Source organism: Apaloderma vittatum, unplaced genomic scaffold (assembly GCF_000703405.1).
Source record: "Apaloderma vittatum isolate BGI_N311 unplaced genomic scaffold, ASM70340v1 scaffold14142, whole genome shotgun sequence".
NCBI classification, from domain to species: domain Eukaryota; kingdom Metazoa; phylum Chordata; class Aves; order Trogoniformes; family Trogonidae; genus Apaloderma; species Apaloderma vittatum.
This window is the reverse complement of record NW_009705344.1, coordinates 74,481-95,726: the sequence shown is the minus strand read 5'-3', so window position 1 is coordinate 95,726 and position 21,246 is coordinate 74,481. Positions and strand designations below refer to the sequence as shown.

At 37.4% G+C, this 21,246-nt stretch overlaps 1 protein-coding gene across 1 annotated transcript; it reads left to right on the top strand.

Moving 5' to 3' along the window:
* Positions 1–1,898: 1,898 nt before the first annotated feature.
* SERAC1 (serine active site containing 1) lies at positions 1,899–20,846 on the top strand. Its single transcript, XM_009865373.1, has 16 exons — positions 1,899–1,989; positions 3,344–3,380; positions 3,698–3,834; positions 4,924–5,013; positions 5,961–6,092; positions 7,276–7,397; positions 9,426–9,554; positions 10,930–11,043; positions 12,386–12,548; positions 13,904–14,054; positions 14,786–14,927; positions 15,674–15,774; positions 17,970–18,067; positions 18,631–18,813; positions 19,311–19,454; positions 20,563–20,846. Exons 1-16 carry the CDS (start codon positions 1,899–1,901, stop codon positions 20,697–20,699), a joined length of 1,971 nt encoding a protein of 656 aa, XP_009863675.1. The 3' UTR covers positions 20,700–20,846.
* Positions 20,847–21,246: the final 400 nt, after the last annotated feature.

Here is a 21,246-nt window from a genome sequence, read left to right as displayed (position 1 = left end):
CATGTTAATGGAAAGAAACAACAAAGGTCCCCTGTTTAGAGAAACTGGACACTGACATTCAAAGTGATGCAAGTTCTTTTTTGGACTGTAGAGGTTATCCTAAATTGGAGGAGAATATCAGGGGCTCCCATATTTCAAGATCAGAGTTACTAATCTGAATTTACACGCATGACATTTTATCATTTTGAGTAAATTGTCATTGTATGGTATGGACTCAGTTTGACATTTAATAAGGACACTTATGTTTCCAAGAAAATACTTTGTTAAATGTATGATAGATAGTGATGTGGCTTTAAATCTGTTTAAGTGGCTTAACTTAATTCAGTAGTTCAGTAAGGATAAGTGTATCAATGCACGCAGTAAAATTTCACTTGTCATAAAATATTAATTTCATGTTATTTCTGTAGTGTGTGCAGCAACAGATATTTGTGTATTTTGTGGTTGTAACAGAACTTTAATATTCTTTGTGGATTTTGGCATAATTCTTGCGCTAAAATTACTACATGTTCTATGTATTAAGACCTGAGATTAAGGCTTCAGCAGATGCGTATAATTTGATTGTCATGGATTGCCAAAGGCAATTTGTTTATTTTCCTAACTTTGGGTAAGTTTCTTACATAAATCAGCTGTAAAGGCAGTCGCATTTGCTACATAGAATGGTAAAAATATGTGAGCGGCAGAAACCAAGAAACTGTGCTGTGACTGCCCTTGCCTTGATTTTCAGTGCTCAACTGATACATATATACTTTCTTTGAACTTCATTGTGCAGTGGTTGAGATGCAACCTTGATCACTGAGCTAAAGAGCATGGCTCTTCTACAGTCCCTCCTGAATAGTCCCACTTGTTCAAAGTGGCAAGGTAGTACCTAGAATGTGTAAGGAAGGTGCAGAATTGCATTTTGCTACCTGTAAAATGGGGAAAAAATCAGTGTCTAGCATCATAATAGGACAAGGGAATAAATCCTTTCATGTTTCTGAAACACTCGAATAGCATCTTCATGGAGTCCATATTACTGTCAGAAAGATTCATGCTTGTCTTGAGTCGTTTCTACATTCAGAACTTTGGTAGTTCTAAAATATGTTACGTGCATCATTTGTTTGTGACTATTTGGAAAAGATGTTCTATATTCCTTAGTTTGATTTCAGCATTCAGTGAATGCAATGCAGTTAGTCTGTCAGTATTCTCTGTATTCATAATGCTGAATTGCTAAGGTCTTAATTTTAGAAAAGATTCTCCTCTTCGTCATGAGTATGGCTCAGTTTTCATTCTTTTGCACATGTAAGAATTTTTATAGAATGAGATGCATCCTCTGTGTTTTACCTGTAAGCATGCATATGAGTTTCATGACCCTATAGAATCAGAGCGTTTTAGAACTTATACTTATTTTTATTAGTTGTAGAGTTTTTGCATTCTTGAAGTATTAGTCTGATTTGCCCTTTAAAGGCAAAAATATGTAGTAGGTCTTCGAGCTTTGTTAGTTAAAATAAAAGACACTTGCTAATAAAATCAGTTATGAACTTTAAAAGCAGTTGTTGACTGAGTTGTTTTAAAGCCCATGTCACGCTGAGTGATGTCTTGATGAAGATATGACCGTAACTGTATTTAAGGGAGAGTTTCTGAGAAACAGGAAAGGAGACTTATAAGCAGAGAAATTAGTTGGTGACACATAGTCATGAAAATCAGCATAATTGTATGAAAAACTACTTTAATTTTTTCTTATAATTGAAATGCAGCCTATTAAATTGAGGAGTTTAATTAGACCATTTTATATGGAGCAAAACGACATAAAATGGTTTATTATGACCTTTGCTAGAAACAGATAGGAAAGAAAACTGCTGCTGGTTTTCTGCTCTAATTCTCAAATCAATCATAACCTTTTTTTTTTCTTTATATACAGAATGTCAGTGGCCGCTTATGCTATATTTTGCTATAGACAAATAGGAACTGCCAGTCCAGCCACAAAAACTCACCTACCATGGAATGATATCAGTAAGTACAGTCCTATATTTATTGATCTGAGGTGTTAGTAAAAAGGAAAAATCTGGTATGATGGCCTGCATAATTCAATTGTACAAAAGATTTAAATCCCTGAATACTTTGTGATCAAAATCATTTATTTGCCTAAAGTGGATGTCTCCTTCTGACCTTGCTTTCCATAGTGGTGTGTAAAGTGATATCAGCAGATTATCTGGGGTTAGAACACAAGATGAGGATCCTCCCCAGACACAATCTTATTAAACTACTTAAGCTCTGATTTATATCTGATTTATTTTTTTAACCTCTAAAGCCGTGAAACAATTGTATCCGAGAAGTCTGAATAAAGTTTATTTCTATTGTTTCTTCTTCCTTATTTACTGATATTAGCTCTGCAGCCTTCCATTCTTAGTCTCTGCTTTCTTTGATATGTTCTGTATAGAATGAGAGATCTTATGATTCCAAAGTTTACTTCTGAACATTAAAAGATAGGATATTTCTATTTCTGGTCTACAGGAAGCATTGCATGCTTTTGCCTTTTCAGCCTTCTCTGCCAGTTATTCAACATGTAGCTGCCTCTTGTCTGCATACCAAACTTCTTATGATCTAGCAAAGACAGAACCTAGTGGCGGTGGTTGTGGGGCAAATCTCACAGTTCATGCTGAGGAAAAGAAATTATTCATGATAGGTGAGATATGTTCCACTGGGTTTGCTGCTATTGGTAGTAATAGAGTTTTTCTATATGGAGATCTTTACATACAGATAATCAGCTCAACTTTGTCCAGAAAAAATAGCTCAAATCTGACAGGAATCCTTAGACTCAAAAGGGAAATTGTTGCAAGTGTCGCATTTATTCAGATATTTGCTTTATAAGTCAAATTCAGTGGAATTATTTTTAAAGTATTTTTTCTTGGGAAGCTTCTGCAGACTTTTCAAAGAACACACATACTCCTGTATGTATTTGTATACACTGAAGAAATATCCATGCCATTTAAGAAAAAGTTAACTCCTTAAAATCATATGGAGTTCCAAATGAATGCTAGTGATGTGGGCAGAGGAAGTTTGCTGTTGATTCCTGCAGCTAAGCAAGGAATGTAGTTGATAGGTAGCGATACTCAAACTAAATAGCACTGGCAGGACACATGTTTTATCATCTTGCTTAGGAGACTGGGAAATTCTAGTCAAGTAATATTTATCTGTTTGTAAATTCAGGTGATGATTTCCTGAAAATCAGAGAGCAATGGAAAAAATTTTTAAAAAGATTACTCCTAAAGACGGAAATTCTTAGTGTCTGCTAAGCAAATACTATGTTTATATTAAGGTGATGCACACAGCTGTGTTTGACATGTATTTTTCATTCTTTTTCAAGGAAAAATTGCAAAGGTAACTGGATCACTCATACTAGGGTAAGTTGTAACTGACAAGCATATATGTAACCTGTGTGTACAGTTAAAATTTTAATTCATATATCTTTCAAAAATCTTACAATATTGGGAGACCTTTAGGCATGATAAAGTACAGTTTTTAAGCATATTATATGATCGTTATTGCTTATTTTAAATATTTGAGATTTTTTTTTCCCTCTTTGCTAAATTAAAATAAGCTGTGAGCTCTTATGTATTGGCTAAAATTTGAATGATTGATGCCAAAATGGTTGTTAATGTGTTTTTCCCATCATAATTTTTTGTAATTAATATTCATATGCCGTTTCTTTTGTTTAAAGAGGTTTTGTATTCATTACATACGAAGTCCTGTCCTTAAAGAAGTTATTGAAAATCGATACTCAAGCTATACATCAAGAAAAACTTAAATCCTATGTATACATACGTACAGCTTCTCTAAATTCAAGTGAATATCAAGGTAAGATGCATAATTATTTGGGTTCTAAAAATAGAATTTTAAGAGAATAGAATGTTTCTGGAAGTCACCCTTATATAAGGAAAAATATATTTCCATGGTCTTTTATGAAAACAATATTCCTCACAATGTCACTGTATTTATTTTAACCTGGTGGCTGTTTTTTTAAGATAGTTATATAAATACAGTCGTCTGTGTATGAGATGATTCTCTCTCTGTTCGTCCATATACATATATATGTGTATGTGTATATAGCTACATTTCACATGTATATATGTCGTAGAATATCAGGTTCAAGGGACCTCAAGGACCATGTGGTCCAAGCTTTCTTGGCAAAAGCACAGTCAAGACAAGATGTCCCCACACGCTGTTCAGCTGTATCTTAAAAGCGTCCAGTGTTGGAGTGCCTGTGATGTATGGGGAGATAATTTCAATGGCTGACTGTTCTTATTGTGAAAAATTTTCCTCTTGTGTCCAACTGGAATCTCCTCAAGACTAACTTGTACCCATTACCCCTCATCTTTTCTTTGCGACTCCTTGTAAAAAGGGAGTCCCATTGCCTTTGTAGCTGCCCTTGAAATACTGGAGTATGGTGATAAGTTTTCCCCTAAGCCTTCTTTTCTCAAGGCTGAGGAAACCCAGGTCTTTCAGACTTCCCACTTCTTCAGTCATCTTTGTGGCCCTTCTCTGGACCCTCTCCAGCCTGTCCACAGCTTTTTTGTACAGCGGGGACCAAAACTGAATGCAGCATTCTACGTGTGGCCTGACAAGTGCTGAGTCAAGTGGAGTAATGACTTCTTTATCTCTGCTGCTGGTGGTGTCCTTGTTGATGCACTCCAGCATCCTGGTGGCTTTCTTTGCGACAGCAGCACACTTCTCGCTCCTATTGACCTTGTTGTCCCCCGGCACCCCCAGGTCCCTTCCCCCAGGGCTGCTCCCCAGCCGGGTAGATGCACTGTGCTTGTGCTGCACTCCTGGATTACGTTTTCCCAAGTACAAGTCCTTACATTTGCCTTTGTATATACATATATGAAAAATAATGGAAATGGAACTTTCTTTCAGACTTTCAGTAATCTAAAAATATTCTCATAGGGATCACATACCAAGCTAGAAAAGAAATCCATAAGGCTGTGAGGAAAATTCTAGAAACAGAGGCTAAATTTTTCCGGAGACCTTTTAATGGTAGGTATTGAAAGCATGGCTTTATCTATGATTATTATTATCTTTGAACAGTAAAACATCAGCCTTTTAGAAAGTAGAATTATTTTTCTTAAAAGCTTAACATGTTCTTTCGTGTCTGAAATGGTCGTAATATTACTATAATTTCCTGTATTAATATAGATTGTTAGTGTCTTTTCTCTGTATTAAACCCATTATTTTTCCTTAAATGAAAGTGATGGCTGAGAAGAGATTTGAGGGTTTTTTTCCCTGTTTCAGAAGAGATTTGAAACTTAAGATACCAGGTTAATGCCTGATACCAGTTTTGTGTACAAAAGGTGTTTGTGGGACAAAATACTCCAAAAATCTGATTTACTTACATTCTTTATTTTTTGCAATGGTGGTGGAGGCAGGAAAAAGGCTCGCATTATATTTGCATTAGAATCGCCAATATTAACTGAAAGCAACACGGTATTTTTGGAACAGTGTGTCACTGCTTTATAGAGTAATTTAAAAGAAAAAAATTAGTTCATATGAGAAACTGTATTCCTGGGGCATACTATCTGTTCTCATTTAACTACGTGTTAAGTGGTTGTAACAACATGTACCTCCACTGTGGTGCTATGAAATTAATTGTTCAAGGTCAAAGTCTCCAGAGTTGCTAATAATTTCCAGCTCCTGCTAGTCTGTGTATGTGTAACATATACATATGAAATATCAACTTAATGCTACTAAAATGAATCAAAACCATCCTATTAATTTAAGGATCAGCATTGTGCTAATGCCATTCTGTCATTATTTATTGTACTAACTCACTATTCAAACATTACACTCAAAATCACTGTCAACTAATATTCAAATATTATAAGAAATATTTTGTGGGGGTTTTTTTACTCAATGAATAAAAATGTAACCATTAAAATGCACACTAATAGTAACCTGACTTTTACTTGGTCTTTTCCTAATAAAAGAAAAATTCAGTACATTTGATGGGGAGGATCATGAATGTGCTTTATGGCTCCTCTTAAAGAGAAGTCAGTCAGAAGACAAAGAGGTCCGGCTGCAGGCTGTCCAAGACCTGGCAAACAACAGTCACTGGCATGGTAACGTATGCTGATGTAGCCTAATTCATCCCAGAAACATGACGAAGTCTCAGTTAGCTGTTGCACGTCTGCTACCAGCATAAAAAGAAGCCTAATAGCTACAAGAACTGTAAATACGCTCTGAAGTTTGGTCTAAAATGAAGAAAGATTATTGACATTTCAAGCAATTATTCTTTCCTGTTACCTTGATACTGAGCGTGCATCTGTAGTGTCAGCCTCTCTCTGTACCCCACTAGAGAATCACAGCTGCTGCTGTGGCGTGGGAGAGCACTTTGTGTTCATTGGTTCCTAAATTTTTCTGTTGGAATTGCTCATAAGGTCACTAGTTCTGGCTGTGACTTTTTGTAAGGCTCTGTAGGGGAATATGTTTAAGACCTTGATTCAGTTAATAAAAATTCGTTAAGAGCTAATAGGTAGTCATGACGAACTAGAGGTAGAGGACTTGTATGCGCAAGCATTTTCTGTAAGCCTTTTTTCATCCAGGTTATTATTTGGTAGTAATAAGTCCTCCCTGTTTCTCTAATGGTGAATATCCTTGAAACCCCAAGTAAAGAGGGAGAGGGGTGTATTTGTGTGTCCTCCTTCCCCCTCTGTCACTAGTCCCTACGAACCACGTGACACTCTAATCTTGACCCTTGCTATTCTGGTTATCCAATCAGTTGACAACCTTTCACTCTTCCCATGCTGCGGGAATCTTGTTTCAGATTGTCTCTATCAAATTCTAATTAATTAATAAAATTCTGATTAATTACTCTATAAAATTCTAATTAGTTACCCCAAAAAGCTGTGTTGGAAAACATTTGAAACCTAGGCTGTACCAAAACTGAAGCCATGTGTACTAATTTAGTATAACAGTCTCTTGTTTGTAGGAGAATACTGTTAGGAAGCGATCTCGGTGCACAAGATGGCCAGTATTTGTGTATCTAGTTGCTTTTTGTTATCTCCTTTTCTCTGTAGTGCTCATTGCTGTAGTATTTGGATGTTTTGCAAACACTCATTCTTCCCAGCTACCTCATAAGGGTCTTTTGGAATCTGTGTTTACAAAATCAGAGGTTATTTATGTAGGTTACAGAGAGGTGCTTCTGTTTTCAAGTATATTAACAAAGCAGATCAGAAGCATTTAAAATGAAATGATATATTTAAGGTTAGTTTTAACCCTAACACTGGAGTTCTTGTCCTACAGATTATCAGTATGGTACAGTTGCCCAAACCTGTGATCAAAGGACTGCTATAGGCTTGGCTCGATCCAAAGATGTAGACCTTCGCTTTTTCCTGCCTCCACCACCGCTGCCAAAAATAAAGAATGTAAGTAAATGAAAAGTAGGTATTAGATGATTTTCTTTCCTTGCTTGCTTGCTTTTAGTGCTTTCATTGCTGGTAGCAATACTAAAATGGAGTTCTAAAGTAGATAACAAATAGTAGAATTAAGATTAAAATACAAAACTATAACACAGTGATGTTCCCTTGTAGTATATCTGCATTAGCGAATGGCATGATGGAAAGAAATAAGGAGGGGAGTGGTGATCAATTATTGTTCCCGGGCTGTATGTCCACGTTATGCATTTACTAGCAGTGAAGTTTAAGGCGGTTACGAGTCCCATGCACATGCTGCTGCTCTGTCTCTAACAAGCAAAAAACAAGAGCAACATTAGATTAAGTCATCCTAGATTGCCCTGTTGACACTGACAGAGTCCTCTACAGAGAGTGCGCTCCTGGGGGCCTTTTCATCCTCCGTGCTGATGTGGTGCTCTAGTTCGCGTTCTGGCACATGGCTTTAACCTCGATTATATAAGTAGGGAAACCGTTCTGAATGCACCATGTGACTTCCAAGAGCAGATGCAACACAGATTTGCTGCCTGGAAAAATTCCTCCAACACATTCAGTCACTAAGGTAGAGATACTCACTGTTTTTTGTCAAAAATTCTGCTGTTCTCCTTTTGACAATTTACTTATGTGAGAATTTAGACGTTTTAGAAAGGACACAACCTTTAGTGTTATTACTATAACCAAGTTTTATTTAACTTATAACAGTACTTGTTAGATGCAATTGAATAGTATTCCAACAGAAAATTCACTAAGTATGACTTTAGCTGCTGAAATGCATTGTACCTTGATACACTAACTGCAAATTAACCAGATATGCAAATATGTGACACCTGGAACAGCTTTAAGTAATCCATCTTAAATTCCCAAATGCCTCCGGAGGTTTTGAGGTCTCCACTTACAGTAACATCTATCAGCCTTGTTTTATTTATGCCTAGGCATGCTGTAGGCCCACCTCTTCATTGCCAGCTTTTGGGTACCAGCAAATTCATATTGGATAGGTCTGATGTTTTGTTTTCTTGTCAGTTAGTAAGTGTATGTATATAAGTTAGTTGGAGTAATGATGTCATTGTATCAGCTTCTTCTGTTTTACCGTTTTATTACTTATATCAGCTTCTTCTGTTTCTTTACTGTGTTTCTTAACAGAATCGGCACACAGAGTGTAGTATCAGGGGTCTTTTGTAATGCTAACAGAGTGAATGCTGGCAAAGGTCCCTGTCAGGGAATACCTGTACATTTTAACCAACAAAACTCTGAAAATCCACTTTGATTGATAGTGATACTCTCAGGTTTTGCTACCTTATCTTTGTAGCATTACACGATAGTGCATCTGTACCTCTCAGTCCTGAAGTACTAGGTTATACTAGTATATGGTTCTGTATATAGGCTATTTTTACAGCAGTGTGAGTGCTAGGTGATTGAAGCTAAGCGTTCCCAATCTGCTGCTTGGGAAATTGAAGCAATCCTTGTGGCAACAAGTGTTGCTCTACCCATCAGATATGTTTCCATCTCTGACTGTAGCAAGGATTAGAGTAACTGCAAGTTTCACGACTACAGGTATATAAAAGTACTTTGTTGGATCTCTTTTCCTGTCACCTGCCCTGGATTATTAAATTATTATTAAATGATTATTCATCTGTATTAATATTTCGAAGATAAAAGCTTAAAAGAAATGTCTGTTATTTTTTACTAAAAATTTATATTTTAATTTTAAGCTACCTGTGCCAAGAACAACTGTTTTTTCTTTTTGCCCTTCTGGGCCTCTTACAGTAAGGCCACTAAGGTATGAAGTTTAAATCTTTTCTTCACTCAGTGGTTTTAAAATTATTAGATACCAGAGTCTTTACAGGTCTAACTGTTAAACCGAAGCTGCAGAAGACTGAAGTCCAGAGTTCGTCTTTTACAGCCTTATTAATGTGACCGGTTCCATTATTTCAGATCTTTCTTTTCTCTGTATTTTGCTTCACGCTTTGAACAGAGCTCAGAGTTGTTTGTGCTTACTTCCCACAGGACTATCCTATAGAAGATGAACTTCGCTTGTTGTTGGTGTCTTTACCTCAGACTGGTCTTGATCCATGTGTCCAGTACTTCACGTCTCTTGCTTTACGTGAAAGTAGCCAGACTCTTGCTGCACAAAGGGTGAGTTCCCATCTATGGAGTAGAGCTATTCGGGTGCTTCGTTCCTGTAGAGCTCGAAGATGCAAACCTTGTTTTCCATATTTTTGAGCATTATTAGAGGAAGACAAATACAGAGACTTTGTGATTGTACCACATAGGTAACAGTCGGCTTGAAAGCTTGTTTATCTTTCCCAGCTCTACTAGTTGGTCTGTTGAAAGGTTGTATCTTTACTGACAAGCCTTCCCATAAAGCAGGTATTTCCATGTTTTGCCCAGAACCTTTCCTTCCCCTTGCAGTGCTCCTAAAATAACTTTTTCTTGTTTTCTCTTACCATCAGTTGAGTGTTCTTTCACTAAACCTCTGTTAAGTCTAGCAAACTGTAGGTTGTTAGCACACCTTAAATAGTAAACTTTGTTGTATCACATGGAAGTGGCTCCCTGTAACAGGTCACTGTTGCCAAAACCAGATTTGGAATACTTTAGTGGTCTGTTTGGACTTGAAAACTAGGAATTTTTCAATTCTGTCTGTCCAACAATTTTCTAAGTGGCTTTAGGAACATCATTTAAAGTGCAGTTATGGCTCTAAAATAATATTTTTAATGTTGATGTCACCAACCATCTCTTAATTTTATCTCTTATATCTTGATTTTTTTTTGTTAAGAAATTGTGACTTTTTTAGTCAATGATCATTATTTTTTGTAAGATACAATAATAAAAATAACTGCCACATTTTAATAATTATGCCTGACAGGCTTTATTTACAGATTTTAGAATACAGTATCTTGTTTATTTCCTATGACACATTTATGTGTAATATTTTTACACTATGACTCCATTACTGTCTTCACAGCCAGAGCTCCTGCTACAAAGGAAGCTTTGGCAAGACACTGCATGTGGAGGCATTTTGATAATCCCACTGTTCTAGAAACCTGTTCTTCTCTGAGGTTGTGTTGGTCTTCCTACTGCATGTCTGAGAGAGACTGGTCTTCAGAGACTGCTGTGTGCTCAAGACCTTTTTTTCCTCCTCATTTTTGCAAGTACAGAAGTCTAGCTGCGGTCTGATTTTTGCTTTTTTTATGCTTAAACAAATGATCTTAAATGAAGACATTCATTAGCAAAATGAAAATCTTACAATTTGCCCTTTATTGTATCTTTTGAAGTTAATAGACTATGGAGACCACTGACTGAAAATCTATTTAATATTTTCTGTTAAAAATAGTAGATATTTTTATGGTGTACTGTTGTGTAATTTGTACATTTTGAAAAATGCATGCATGCTGTGCACTCTTTATAGCAATTTCTATAGATCATTACATGTTTAACGTTGTAGTTTACAAATGCTTATTTTATGTAGCCATTTAAAACGCGGTATAATTTTTACTGTTTCTCATTTCAGGGAGGCTTATGGTGTTTTGGAGGAAATGGACTTCCATATTGTGAGACACTGAGTAAAATCCCTTCTGAGACGGTGGAACTCTTTTGCTTGCAAGCTTTAGTGCAGCATTCTAAGGTAATTTGTCCTTTAAACCGTAACTGAAAAGCTCTATTCAGCATAACAAACTACTTTTTTCTCGTGGGAAGTGTATGTAAGTTCTGGTATTATTGCTGTTTAGCCTGTATAATTTCCCTCTAATAAACTTGTATATACCTTTGAAGAAGCAAAAGGGCAGCTCTGACATGGAAAAGCAGGAGAGAATGCCTGAAGGCCAGAGGGCTTTTACAAGTCTCTTTTGTGTAGGGCCACCTCCCGCTGACACTCGAAGCCCTTGGAGATAGATACCATGAGGAAACAGTGTTTCCATTCTGTGGCTTCTTAGTAAGAAAGATACTGGGATGTGCCAAGTCTTTGCAGATTTGTGTGAGATGATGTGTACATCACTTCAGAAAACTTACAGGCCACCTTTTTTTATGGCTCTTCGTCTCACTGGTGCCAGGTTTCCGGAAAGCAAAGTAGGCGCATGAATTCACTCTAATCAGATGTTCATAAAGGTCCCTCCTTCAAGCATCACTTCCTTTGGGCAGAATATTGCACAGCATGCAGCTAGTGCAGTGCCTCTTCCCAGGACCACTCTGTTCTTTGCAGACACAGATGAAGAATATAGATTTTGTGTAACAGAGATTCTTCTTGATTCCTGTTGTTGCACTGTCAGTGTGCACTTAATTGTTTGGCAACCTAGAACATTGAGAAATAGCATTGAGAATACCAGATTGTTATGGCTCAAGTGCAGTTTGCCAGCATTTCTTTCACATCTTCCATATACACAGAAATTCTGACTTAGTCTAGAATTGATTATATTCCTGATTTATTTTAAATGTGTTGTGACTGTACTCATTCCGAGTGTGTTTCTGTCTTTGTTGGAAGCCACAGACTTTAAGACATGAGCAGTTCCAGGACTACTACACTTTTTAAATTACTGTAAATGACATGTTCAAGTTACAAGCATTTAGCCAGTATCAGTAGTTGATAATTAGTGTGTATTCATCTGCCTGGACTAGAGTCTGTTGTTGCCTTTAAGATCAATAATGGTAGCAGTATTACTGGGAAAGTAGAAATTTGATCACACCAAGTGGAGAGCAATCTCATCTCCCTCAGGTGCGGAGGAGAGCAGCGTGATGGTACTCAGCATCTTTCAGGTTGTAAAACCATAGAAGTCATGCATTTAGCATGTTAAAATATTTACTTCCTCTTCAACTATGGCATAATAAATTCTAGAGTAATAGAATTTCTGTGTAAAAAGAGTTGTGCATCATATCAGCTCTTTAAAATTCCTGAATTTGTGAATTAACAGCATCTCAAAGACCCTTTTATAGAACATCTACTTATTATCATTGTCTTTACTGTATAATGCTAGGTTTCTTCTCACTGTGATAAAATTGAAGCTAAAGGAGGCCTTCAGCTACTACAGAGGATATACCAGCTACGAAAAGATTCAGCAAAAATACAAAGGAACATAATTCGCATCATTGGAAATATGGCTTTGGATGAACGTCTTCATTCATCCATAGTACGTGCAGGTAAAAGGAAAGCAAGGGCAAGCAGTCTGAGTGTCAGATTCTAGTCTAGAATTCTCAGAGAATTCAATGCTTTTGTGAAATGAAACAGACAATGGCAGTGGTGTGGTTTGTATATTTGGGGAGGTGTTGTTGGGTTTTTGTAATACAAAACATATAGACAGTTTATGTTGGTTAAGAACTCCTGTATGCTGTCTAGCGAGTATATGTCAGTGTGACAGAGGCCTTCTAAGTTTGATGGGTGGTGAAAATTTAGACTTTGTTGATATTTGGTTCACGTTACTGGCAAAAAGAACCTCTAAGGCTCTTTTCCTTTGCAAAAACTGCTGGCATAAGAAGAGGAGGAAAAGCATGATGGGCTGTGTAGTAATTGTGGGGGAGTGTCTGGGGCAGAAGGATTCTGAACAATATTTTTGACCCTTCACCTTGGCTCATTTAAGAATAATGCAAAATCAGAGACCTTTTCTTAATTCCACAGGGAACTATCTGGAATAAGCAACGTAATGGCTATCGTAGTATCAATGTACTGTGCTTGATTTTGAAACAGTGCTCATTAAATAAATTGTTTCTTCTTCTTCAAATTGGCTTCCATTTAAAAATCTCTCTTCAGAGTCTTCCCAGGTTTTATTTATGAACTTGTCTTTAATGTAATTGACATTTATACACTACTCTTGCAGTAAGTTTTATCAGGATTTAAAAGAAAGATATCCATGTCTGTGTAGAAAAAATAGTCCTTTGCAGTTCTCAGTAGTCTATGAACATCCCCATCCATGTCTAAGAAACTATATTTTATCTAAGGTAAAGTGATATAAAGGGTCTAGTTTTTCTGTGACTTTAAAATTTTACTGAGGAATGTATTCAAAGGTTTCCTTCATTAAGTGTCTTATGTTTCTTAGGTATAAATAGTATACTGTTTTTAAAATAGCATTGACATTTTAATTCCTTAAACTTTTTCACATACTGGATTTTAAAATTAGAAATTATTGTACTCTCACAGTGAGCATCCATTTTTCCACCTGCTGTTTTTCCCGTGGGTTGTTTTCTAAGTCTGTCTTGCATTTTACACTTATTTTTTTTCTTTGAGACATTTCATTTCTCTTTCTTGTATCTTACCTGCAAAAAGAGGCTTGAGATCTGTTCTCTCTCTGACAACTGCACTGACCTGCTGATACACTTTCTTCCAAGAAGGGCTTTTCCTTCAGACAGAGGGTGAATGGAAGTAATTTGTTTTGATGTTACCATTCCTAAGCTTTAACATCTATTTTCACAAGTATACTTTGGAGGATGTTGTTTCTAAATTCTTTTGTCTGGGTGATTCTTCTAATTACTTAACCTGCCACTTTATTTTTTCAATGCAGGTTGGGTTCCTGTGCTTGCTGAAGTAATGAAATCCCCACACGTCATTCAGTCTTCCCATGCATCCAGAGCTTTGGCTAATCTAGACAGGGACACGGTGCAAGAAAAGTATCCAGATGGTGTTTATGTCTTGCATCCACAGTATCGTAGCAGGTAAAGCAGATGATGCTGATCGCGCTGTACTTTGAGCTACTCAGGTACAAAACTTTGACGTCGGAGCGTTGCTTTGTTCATGTCACCTGCTCCTCTTTCTTTGGTGGCTTGAGAGGACCAAATTTAGCTTCTCAAACAGGAGAACAAAAGGAGTGATGGGAGCAATCCGTGGTCATAAAAGGAGCATTATTGTACCGTGTGGAAAAATTGAAATGCAAACTGTGAGATGAATTATTGCTTTCCTTGTGTTGCGACCATTTAACCCTCGCACCAGCTGTCTTGGGATGTAGCGCCTTGTATTCTGTTGGCAGCAGCTTGTGTTGGCCTAAGACGTGGTAAATTTACAGCCTGAGCTTCTTTTAATAGTGATGGTGCAGCTGGGACTGAAGCAGCCTCCACCACACTGTGTCACTTCGTAGCAACTATTCACTGGGTCATTGGTGTTAATCTGGTTACAGTGAAGATCTAATTTGATGATAAAGCTGTAGAGAATGGTGTTTTTCATCGTAGAAACATACAACTTCTGGATGCTTTCCATACCCCTTCTTATATCTGTCTTTTCTGGGTGAATCCTTTTTTTTGTATTCCAGTATCGTGACATGTTCTCCGTAAGATAAGAAATCACATATAGTGTTAACATTTTGGCATTCCCTAGGTTAAAAGTTCTGTGTAAATTTAATTTGCTGAAAGAACGTACGATGCATCTCTTAAAAATTCCTTTCCTCTATCAGTCAGCCCATCAGAGCAGACATCCTTTTTGTTCATGGTCTTTTGGGAGCAGCATTTAAAACCTGGCGACAGCAAGACATGGACCGGCGTTTGGCTAAAAAGGCTTCAGAAGGGGAAGAGGACTACAGCCAGTGCTGGCCGAAGGTAAAAAGTCAATAACATTGTCACATATGGCTGCTGTTTTCTTATTAATGAGAGCTGTCCAGAAGATATTGAATTACACTGTCTTTTTTGAATCAAATGACTCGTAATGTTACACAAGGAGCACTTTCCAACTTCTTGATGTATGTTTGCTAGCAAGCTGAAATGTGTAAAAGGTTCTTCTTGGAAAGGAAAATCCCTGCTAAATTTAATGCTCTCACCATCATTCTCCTGATAGTGCAAGAAGGAGTTCCTCATGCTAACTTTTTTTTTTTAATGCAGTGTTGTCACTGAAGAAAAGATACATTAAATTACATTTTAAATTAGGTATCCTTTCATCGGTGTCTGAGTACCTCAGGTTTTGGGGATTGGTACTTAAATGTTGTTGGTCAATAAGTAATTGCTGCTTCAAGCAACCATCGAAGTAACTCGGTAAAACTTTACCAACAGGACTTATCAGTTTATCTTAGTAATTCGTATTTCACCCAGGAGAGGGAGCCAGGAATGCACGAGTCAGTAATCCATCTCCATCCTGTGCCTACTTTGTGGCTCGGGCAAAAGCTAGAGTTCCCCAGCGTGTAATAAAAGAATAATAGTCTACATATAAGATGTGTTTGGAGATTAACCAAAGAGCAAAACTCTTGCTTGATAATGTCCCCATAGTAATGTAATGCTGTTAAATTGTTCACAAGAGTTTGTTAAGTACTTCAGTTATGAGCTCCTTCCTGTTTCACTTTTCTTTACTGTAGACATGGCTGGCTTCAGACTGTCCTGCTCTCAGGATCATTTCTGTGGAATATGACACCCATCTGAGTGACTGGAAAGCAAAATGTCCTGTTGAGGCTCACAGGTAACAATCGCAGAGTCTGCAGCTTGGAGGGGGAGCAGGAGGGACAGAAAAGCTGATCCTTGGGATCAGTGCCAAGCAGTGCGTTTAACAGCTGCGTTTGAAAATGGAGTTTGGAAAAACATTAGGTACAGTCAGGGTGTGCTTGAGCTTTTTAGGCTTGTGGATGACTACTTGTGGCAGCTTCCTACATTCTTACGGTCTGTTCTGCATCATGTTTAGGGGACACTCTAAATTATGCTATTACTCGATGGAAATATAGCATCAATTTTATATCTTAAGGGGAATATTTATTAAAATGAGCCAATAATGCTTCATAAGCACAGCAAAATAGTGACTGTACTGTGACTTTAGACTTGTGAAAAAAAAAAAATAATTTGAGCTTGTGAAGGTTACTTAGCTTGAAACGATTTTAAGCTTAAAAATTAAGTTCAGGGATCTTTAAATCAGGCAGGTCCTAATCTGACTCTGTCAAACACTTGTACAGATACTTGAGCATTTAACTAGTAGTGTAGATTCAACAAAGACGACTGGAACTTGCACCTTGTTTCACCTACTAACTGCTCTGCAGCTGGTGAAGGAACTCGAGCAAAAGTCTTACGAGGAGCAGCTGAGGGAACTGGGGTTGTTCAGCCTGAAGAAAAGGAGACTTGGGGGACCTTATCACTCTCTACAACTATCTGAAAGGAGGTTGTAGTGCGGTGGGGGCTGGTCTCTTCTCCCAAGTAATAAGTGAACGAGGCAAAAGGGCCTGAGGTTGCACCAGGAGAGGTTTAGGTTGGATATTAGGAAAAATGTCGTTACTGAAAGGGTTGTCAAGCACTGGAACAGGCTGCCCAGGGAAGTGGGGGAGTCCCTATCCCTGGAGGTGTTTAGAATATGTGTAGATGTGGGGTTTAGTGGTTGACTTGGCACGTCAGGTTTACCACTTGAGGATCTTAAGGGTCCTTTCCAACCTCAGTGATACTATGATTCTAAGAGAACTGTTTTGCTGTGTCTGTCAGGAGTAAGTATAATGGAAGAAAATTTGAAAAAGGAGTAAACATTTTCTAATTTATTTTAAGATAATTTAATTTTCATTATGAAATGGAAAATTACATTACCTGCCATTTATGGTCACCCAAGCATAGTATTTGATTATGTTATAATTTGATATGGTCAGTGAAAGATATTGAAGATATTTTTAACTAGCAGGAATAAAAATGGAGCAGTAAAATCACCACATTATGGTTGCTGTAAGTGTATAGGCTCATTCACTGTTTCAAAAGAATTTTTTTGTCTCTCGGTTATCCTAAAGTCTGTTGTTCAGTTGAAAAGACACATTTGAGTATCTTTTTCGTATGTGTTATAAAAGCAATTTCTAGCATGAATGCTGAGGACCAATAGCGATGAAGTGAATTATTTTGCACAATGGTTGCCCCAATATCCGATGTTTTCATTTTCCAGGGCTCTCCTATGTTTGATTCTTGTAACAACAATGTTGCACTTTCAAGCTTGGGTTGGGAGTTGGCCTTGGTTTTAAACTGAACCACAGATTCATTTTCAACCTCTAGCATGTGGCTTGTCTTTTCCAGAACTCAGTGTCTTCATTTATAAAGTGGATATTATTGTACTTTTATACTATGCCAGTACAAAGCATTTAGAGATTATTGTCTGGAAAGTGTAACAGGTGTTATCTGATGTGATTCTGTGATTATCTGTGATTTTTTTAATACATTGCTTGATCGTGCACTTACTTATTAAATTCCTGTACGTTGCTTTAAATTTTGAGCTTTGTGTACCAAAGTACATTTTTGTCAGACATTAGGTATATTCTTGTTTCAGGAGTTAAAAGCTCATTATGCATTGATGATGCGTTCACAGAATGAAAACATGATTTTGTTACAAGGTGTAAATGAAACTATCTAAAACTCCTAAAGAAGTTTGTTGAACTAAAGCTGAAGGAAATGAGCAGTGAGTGAAGATAAAACTTTCTAGCAAGATCAAGAACTGAATTTTGCTCAGTTCTGTTGTCCTTGTAAAGTCAACCTTAGAAAAGCTTTTGGCATTTTTCAATGTAGCAACAGTAATTAAGTAATTACTGGTTTACGCAGCTAATTCACTTGCATAAACATGCAGCTATGAAAATTCATGCTGTTTTAACGTTGCCTTTTAACCTGCCGCGCTTCATCATGCTTGCATTTGTTTTCTCTTTGCAGGAAGTCTATTGCTTACAGGAGCAATGAGCTTCTTGACAAGCTCAGAGCTGCTGGGATTGGAAACAGACCTCTGGTGTGGGTGTCACATAGCATGGGGGGTAAGCACATTGGTTGGTTGATATCAAATGCTTCTTATTTGCTGTTCTATTTCAGAATAAGCTGTTAACCAAAGTTGATCTGAAATGCAGTTATTCAGGATAATGTAAAACATTTGCAAAGACCTAAAAAGGGAAAATAGATTTCTGCTTGCTTGCTTGCTTTTTTTTTTTTTTAATTTAGTGCATCATATTCAATAGTGTATACATTTTGAAAGGGTTTTTTTGCCATTTGGTTTTACTGTGTTGATTTAAAAACACAAAATCAATGAGTTGAAATTCATGTAAGTGGGAATCAAGAAGCAAATTTTTCTCCATGATCAGGCACGTAGTAAATGTCATTAGCAATACTTAAAGCAAATCAGAATTGGATTTGCATCCTTCATTGACATTTTATTTTAATGCTTCCTCAGGTTTGTTTTGTTCACCTTAATCTTACACATTTGACAAACTCAGAACTAATCAGCTGAGGCAAGAATATGGTTCGGTGTTTCATGGATAATATAGCATGATCGTTATTGTCACAGTGGTTTAAATTCCTGCATTAATTCCGTTTCTGTTGCCAGGTCTTCTAGTCAAAAAGATGCTGGTGGATGCTTCCAAGAATCCAGAAATGGATAAAATTATAAACAACACCAGGGGAATCATATTTTATAGTGTACCTCACCATGGTTCCCAGCTGGCTGAATATTCTATAAATGCCAGATATCTTCTCTTTCCATCTGTGGAGGTTAAAGAACTCAGCAAGGGTACGCTCACTTTGCTACCATTTAACCAGGGGTATCTGTACTGATCTGTTCATGATACTTTTTTTTTTTTTTAAGTGTGTTGTCAGAAAAAGCTGGATTAAAAAAACAAACTCCTTTTGGTGTTTTAGGTGGTGTGTTGAATTCCTGTAACTTAGTAGTGGTTTCATTAGATTGGAGAGGCAAGGGGTAAAAAGGGAGTTGGAACAAATTTACAGAAGAGTAGTTTGGGCCATTTAGACGATCCAACCGTAATGATTCTAATCATTCTAACTCAATGTGTGCTGGAGTTTAGAACTTTCTAAAAGTATTCTGTGCTATGCAAAAATAAACAGTTGTTGCATATGATAGCTGGAAGAAGGGATTACAAACAAAATGCTACTCCTTTCTCAGCAGTATTAATTTTTCCAAAACACCTTTTTAGGAATGCGGTCTTGCCAGACAAATGCTATAATCTTACATTTAGGATAACACTGCAGAAATTATGTTGTTCTTTTTAGATTCTCCTGCCCTTAAAGAGCTGAATGATGACTTCCTGTCTTTTGCCAAAGATAAGAAATTTTCAGTGCTGAGTTTTGCAGAAACCTTACCAACACACATAGGCAGCATGATAAAACTGCATGTCGTACCTCCGGAATCAGCAAGTAGGTGAAATAGCCATTTAATTTATTTAATTTGGTGTTTATTCATGTAAGCATCGATCATGAGGAAGGACTATAAATGCTATGATAGAAAGACCTAGAAAAATACGCGTTTTGTTGTGGGTTTTTTTCGTTTAGACTTTTGTCCGAGTTTAAACTACAGTCTCCCTGCTGTGGTGGAGTCATGGCCCCTGGAGGTGTTTAAGGAGAGGCTGGATGTGGCACTTTGTGCCATGGTCTGGCTGATGTGACGGTGTTGGGTCGTAGGCTGGACTTGATCATCTCAGAGGTCTTTTCCAGCCGCAACAATTCTGTGATTCTGTGATTCTTAGAACTCTAGCATATTTCTCCTCTTCTAGACATGACACATGACACAGCACTCTCAAAACTCTCAAAAGCCCTTAGAGGGCACATGTCGGTTTTTTGTTTAAAACCCAAGCTGACAGGCAGTGCAGTCACTCACTGTTTCTTACAAGCCTGCTTGGGCACGTGAAAGCAAGCCTTCATTCTGCTTCACTGTAATTGTACATGGTTAAAGAGGATTTCTCAGGGGGTTGAGCAAACAGGTAATAAACTGGAATGTGGCGGTCAGAGCATCCCAATTGGAAAGTTCATTAGTAGTGATAGCTGTCACGTAAGAGGAAATGCTGTAGTGTGCCTCAGAATGCTGAAAATGGAATGCTTTATATTCTACAATTAAGCAATGTAATATTTTTTTATTCCCTGGAAATGTGTGGTGATTTGTGGCATATTTTGGGTTCATTCTTGTCCAATTTTTAGTCTCCTCATCAACGTATTTTATAAGGACTTTGTTGTCAGCCAGGTGCTGGTAAGTGAAGTTTCGGTTCTTCAGTGGTCTACATGGAGAAAAGTACATTCATATATTCCCAATAAAGACAGCAGAACGCCGACCTAAGGGTTTACCAGTGTGGGGTTTGCAGCAATATATAGCTCTCTCTGACTGTAACAGTATGTGCTGATGCTTTTAGCACATTAAGAAATAAAGGAGACAAAACAGTTAAAGTGAAGGCAGGATAAATTGCTTTTGAGAAAGAAATTGCCACTGCAAAATGCGCTTTTCAGGCTAGGTGATTTTTTTTCCCTCTTCCAGATTTAGGAATTGGAGACCTAATTCCAGTGGATGTTAATCATCTAAATATTTGTAAGCCAAAGAAGAAGGATGCTTTCCTGTACCAGCGTACACTGCAGTTCATTCAAGATGTTTTAGCCGAAGAACTTGGAGACTGAGTTTTTGTTATCCTTGGCTGCCTATTTCCTCCATTCGGTGTAACACAGTAAGTTCTTCTAACATTTGTTAGGGGATCTGCAGAACTACAAGGATACTCTGTGCCAATGGTATCTGCTGCTAAAATAATTTTCAGTAGATCTCCAACTTGGACACCTCTCCAAATTATTGCTAAGATCTATTCAAAACAAACTGAAGTCCTATAAACTTGGCAAAAAAGAAAATGCGTTGCCTGAGAGTGACCATGATCTGCTGATAAATGTGTGTAAATTCTCCAGCAATTTGGCTGTGAGAGGCTGAGCATTCAGTGAAAGTTTCACTTAGTCAGCAGATACCCCTCTGGAGTGACACAACTAGACTATGGAAAGTGCCCGGGATATCTCCTTTGAGCAAAAACCCCACTTGCTTTGGAGGTGGGTGATCTCATTGAAGTAAATATATGCCTGGGACTAAAGTCTTATAGTGAAGATCAGGAACAACTAAGTGAGGTGGTTATTTGTTGTATTAGAGAAGTTGCATGTGGCTGCCTCAAAGCTTTAGTTTACTGTC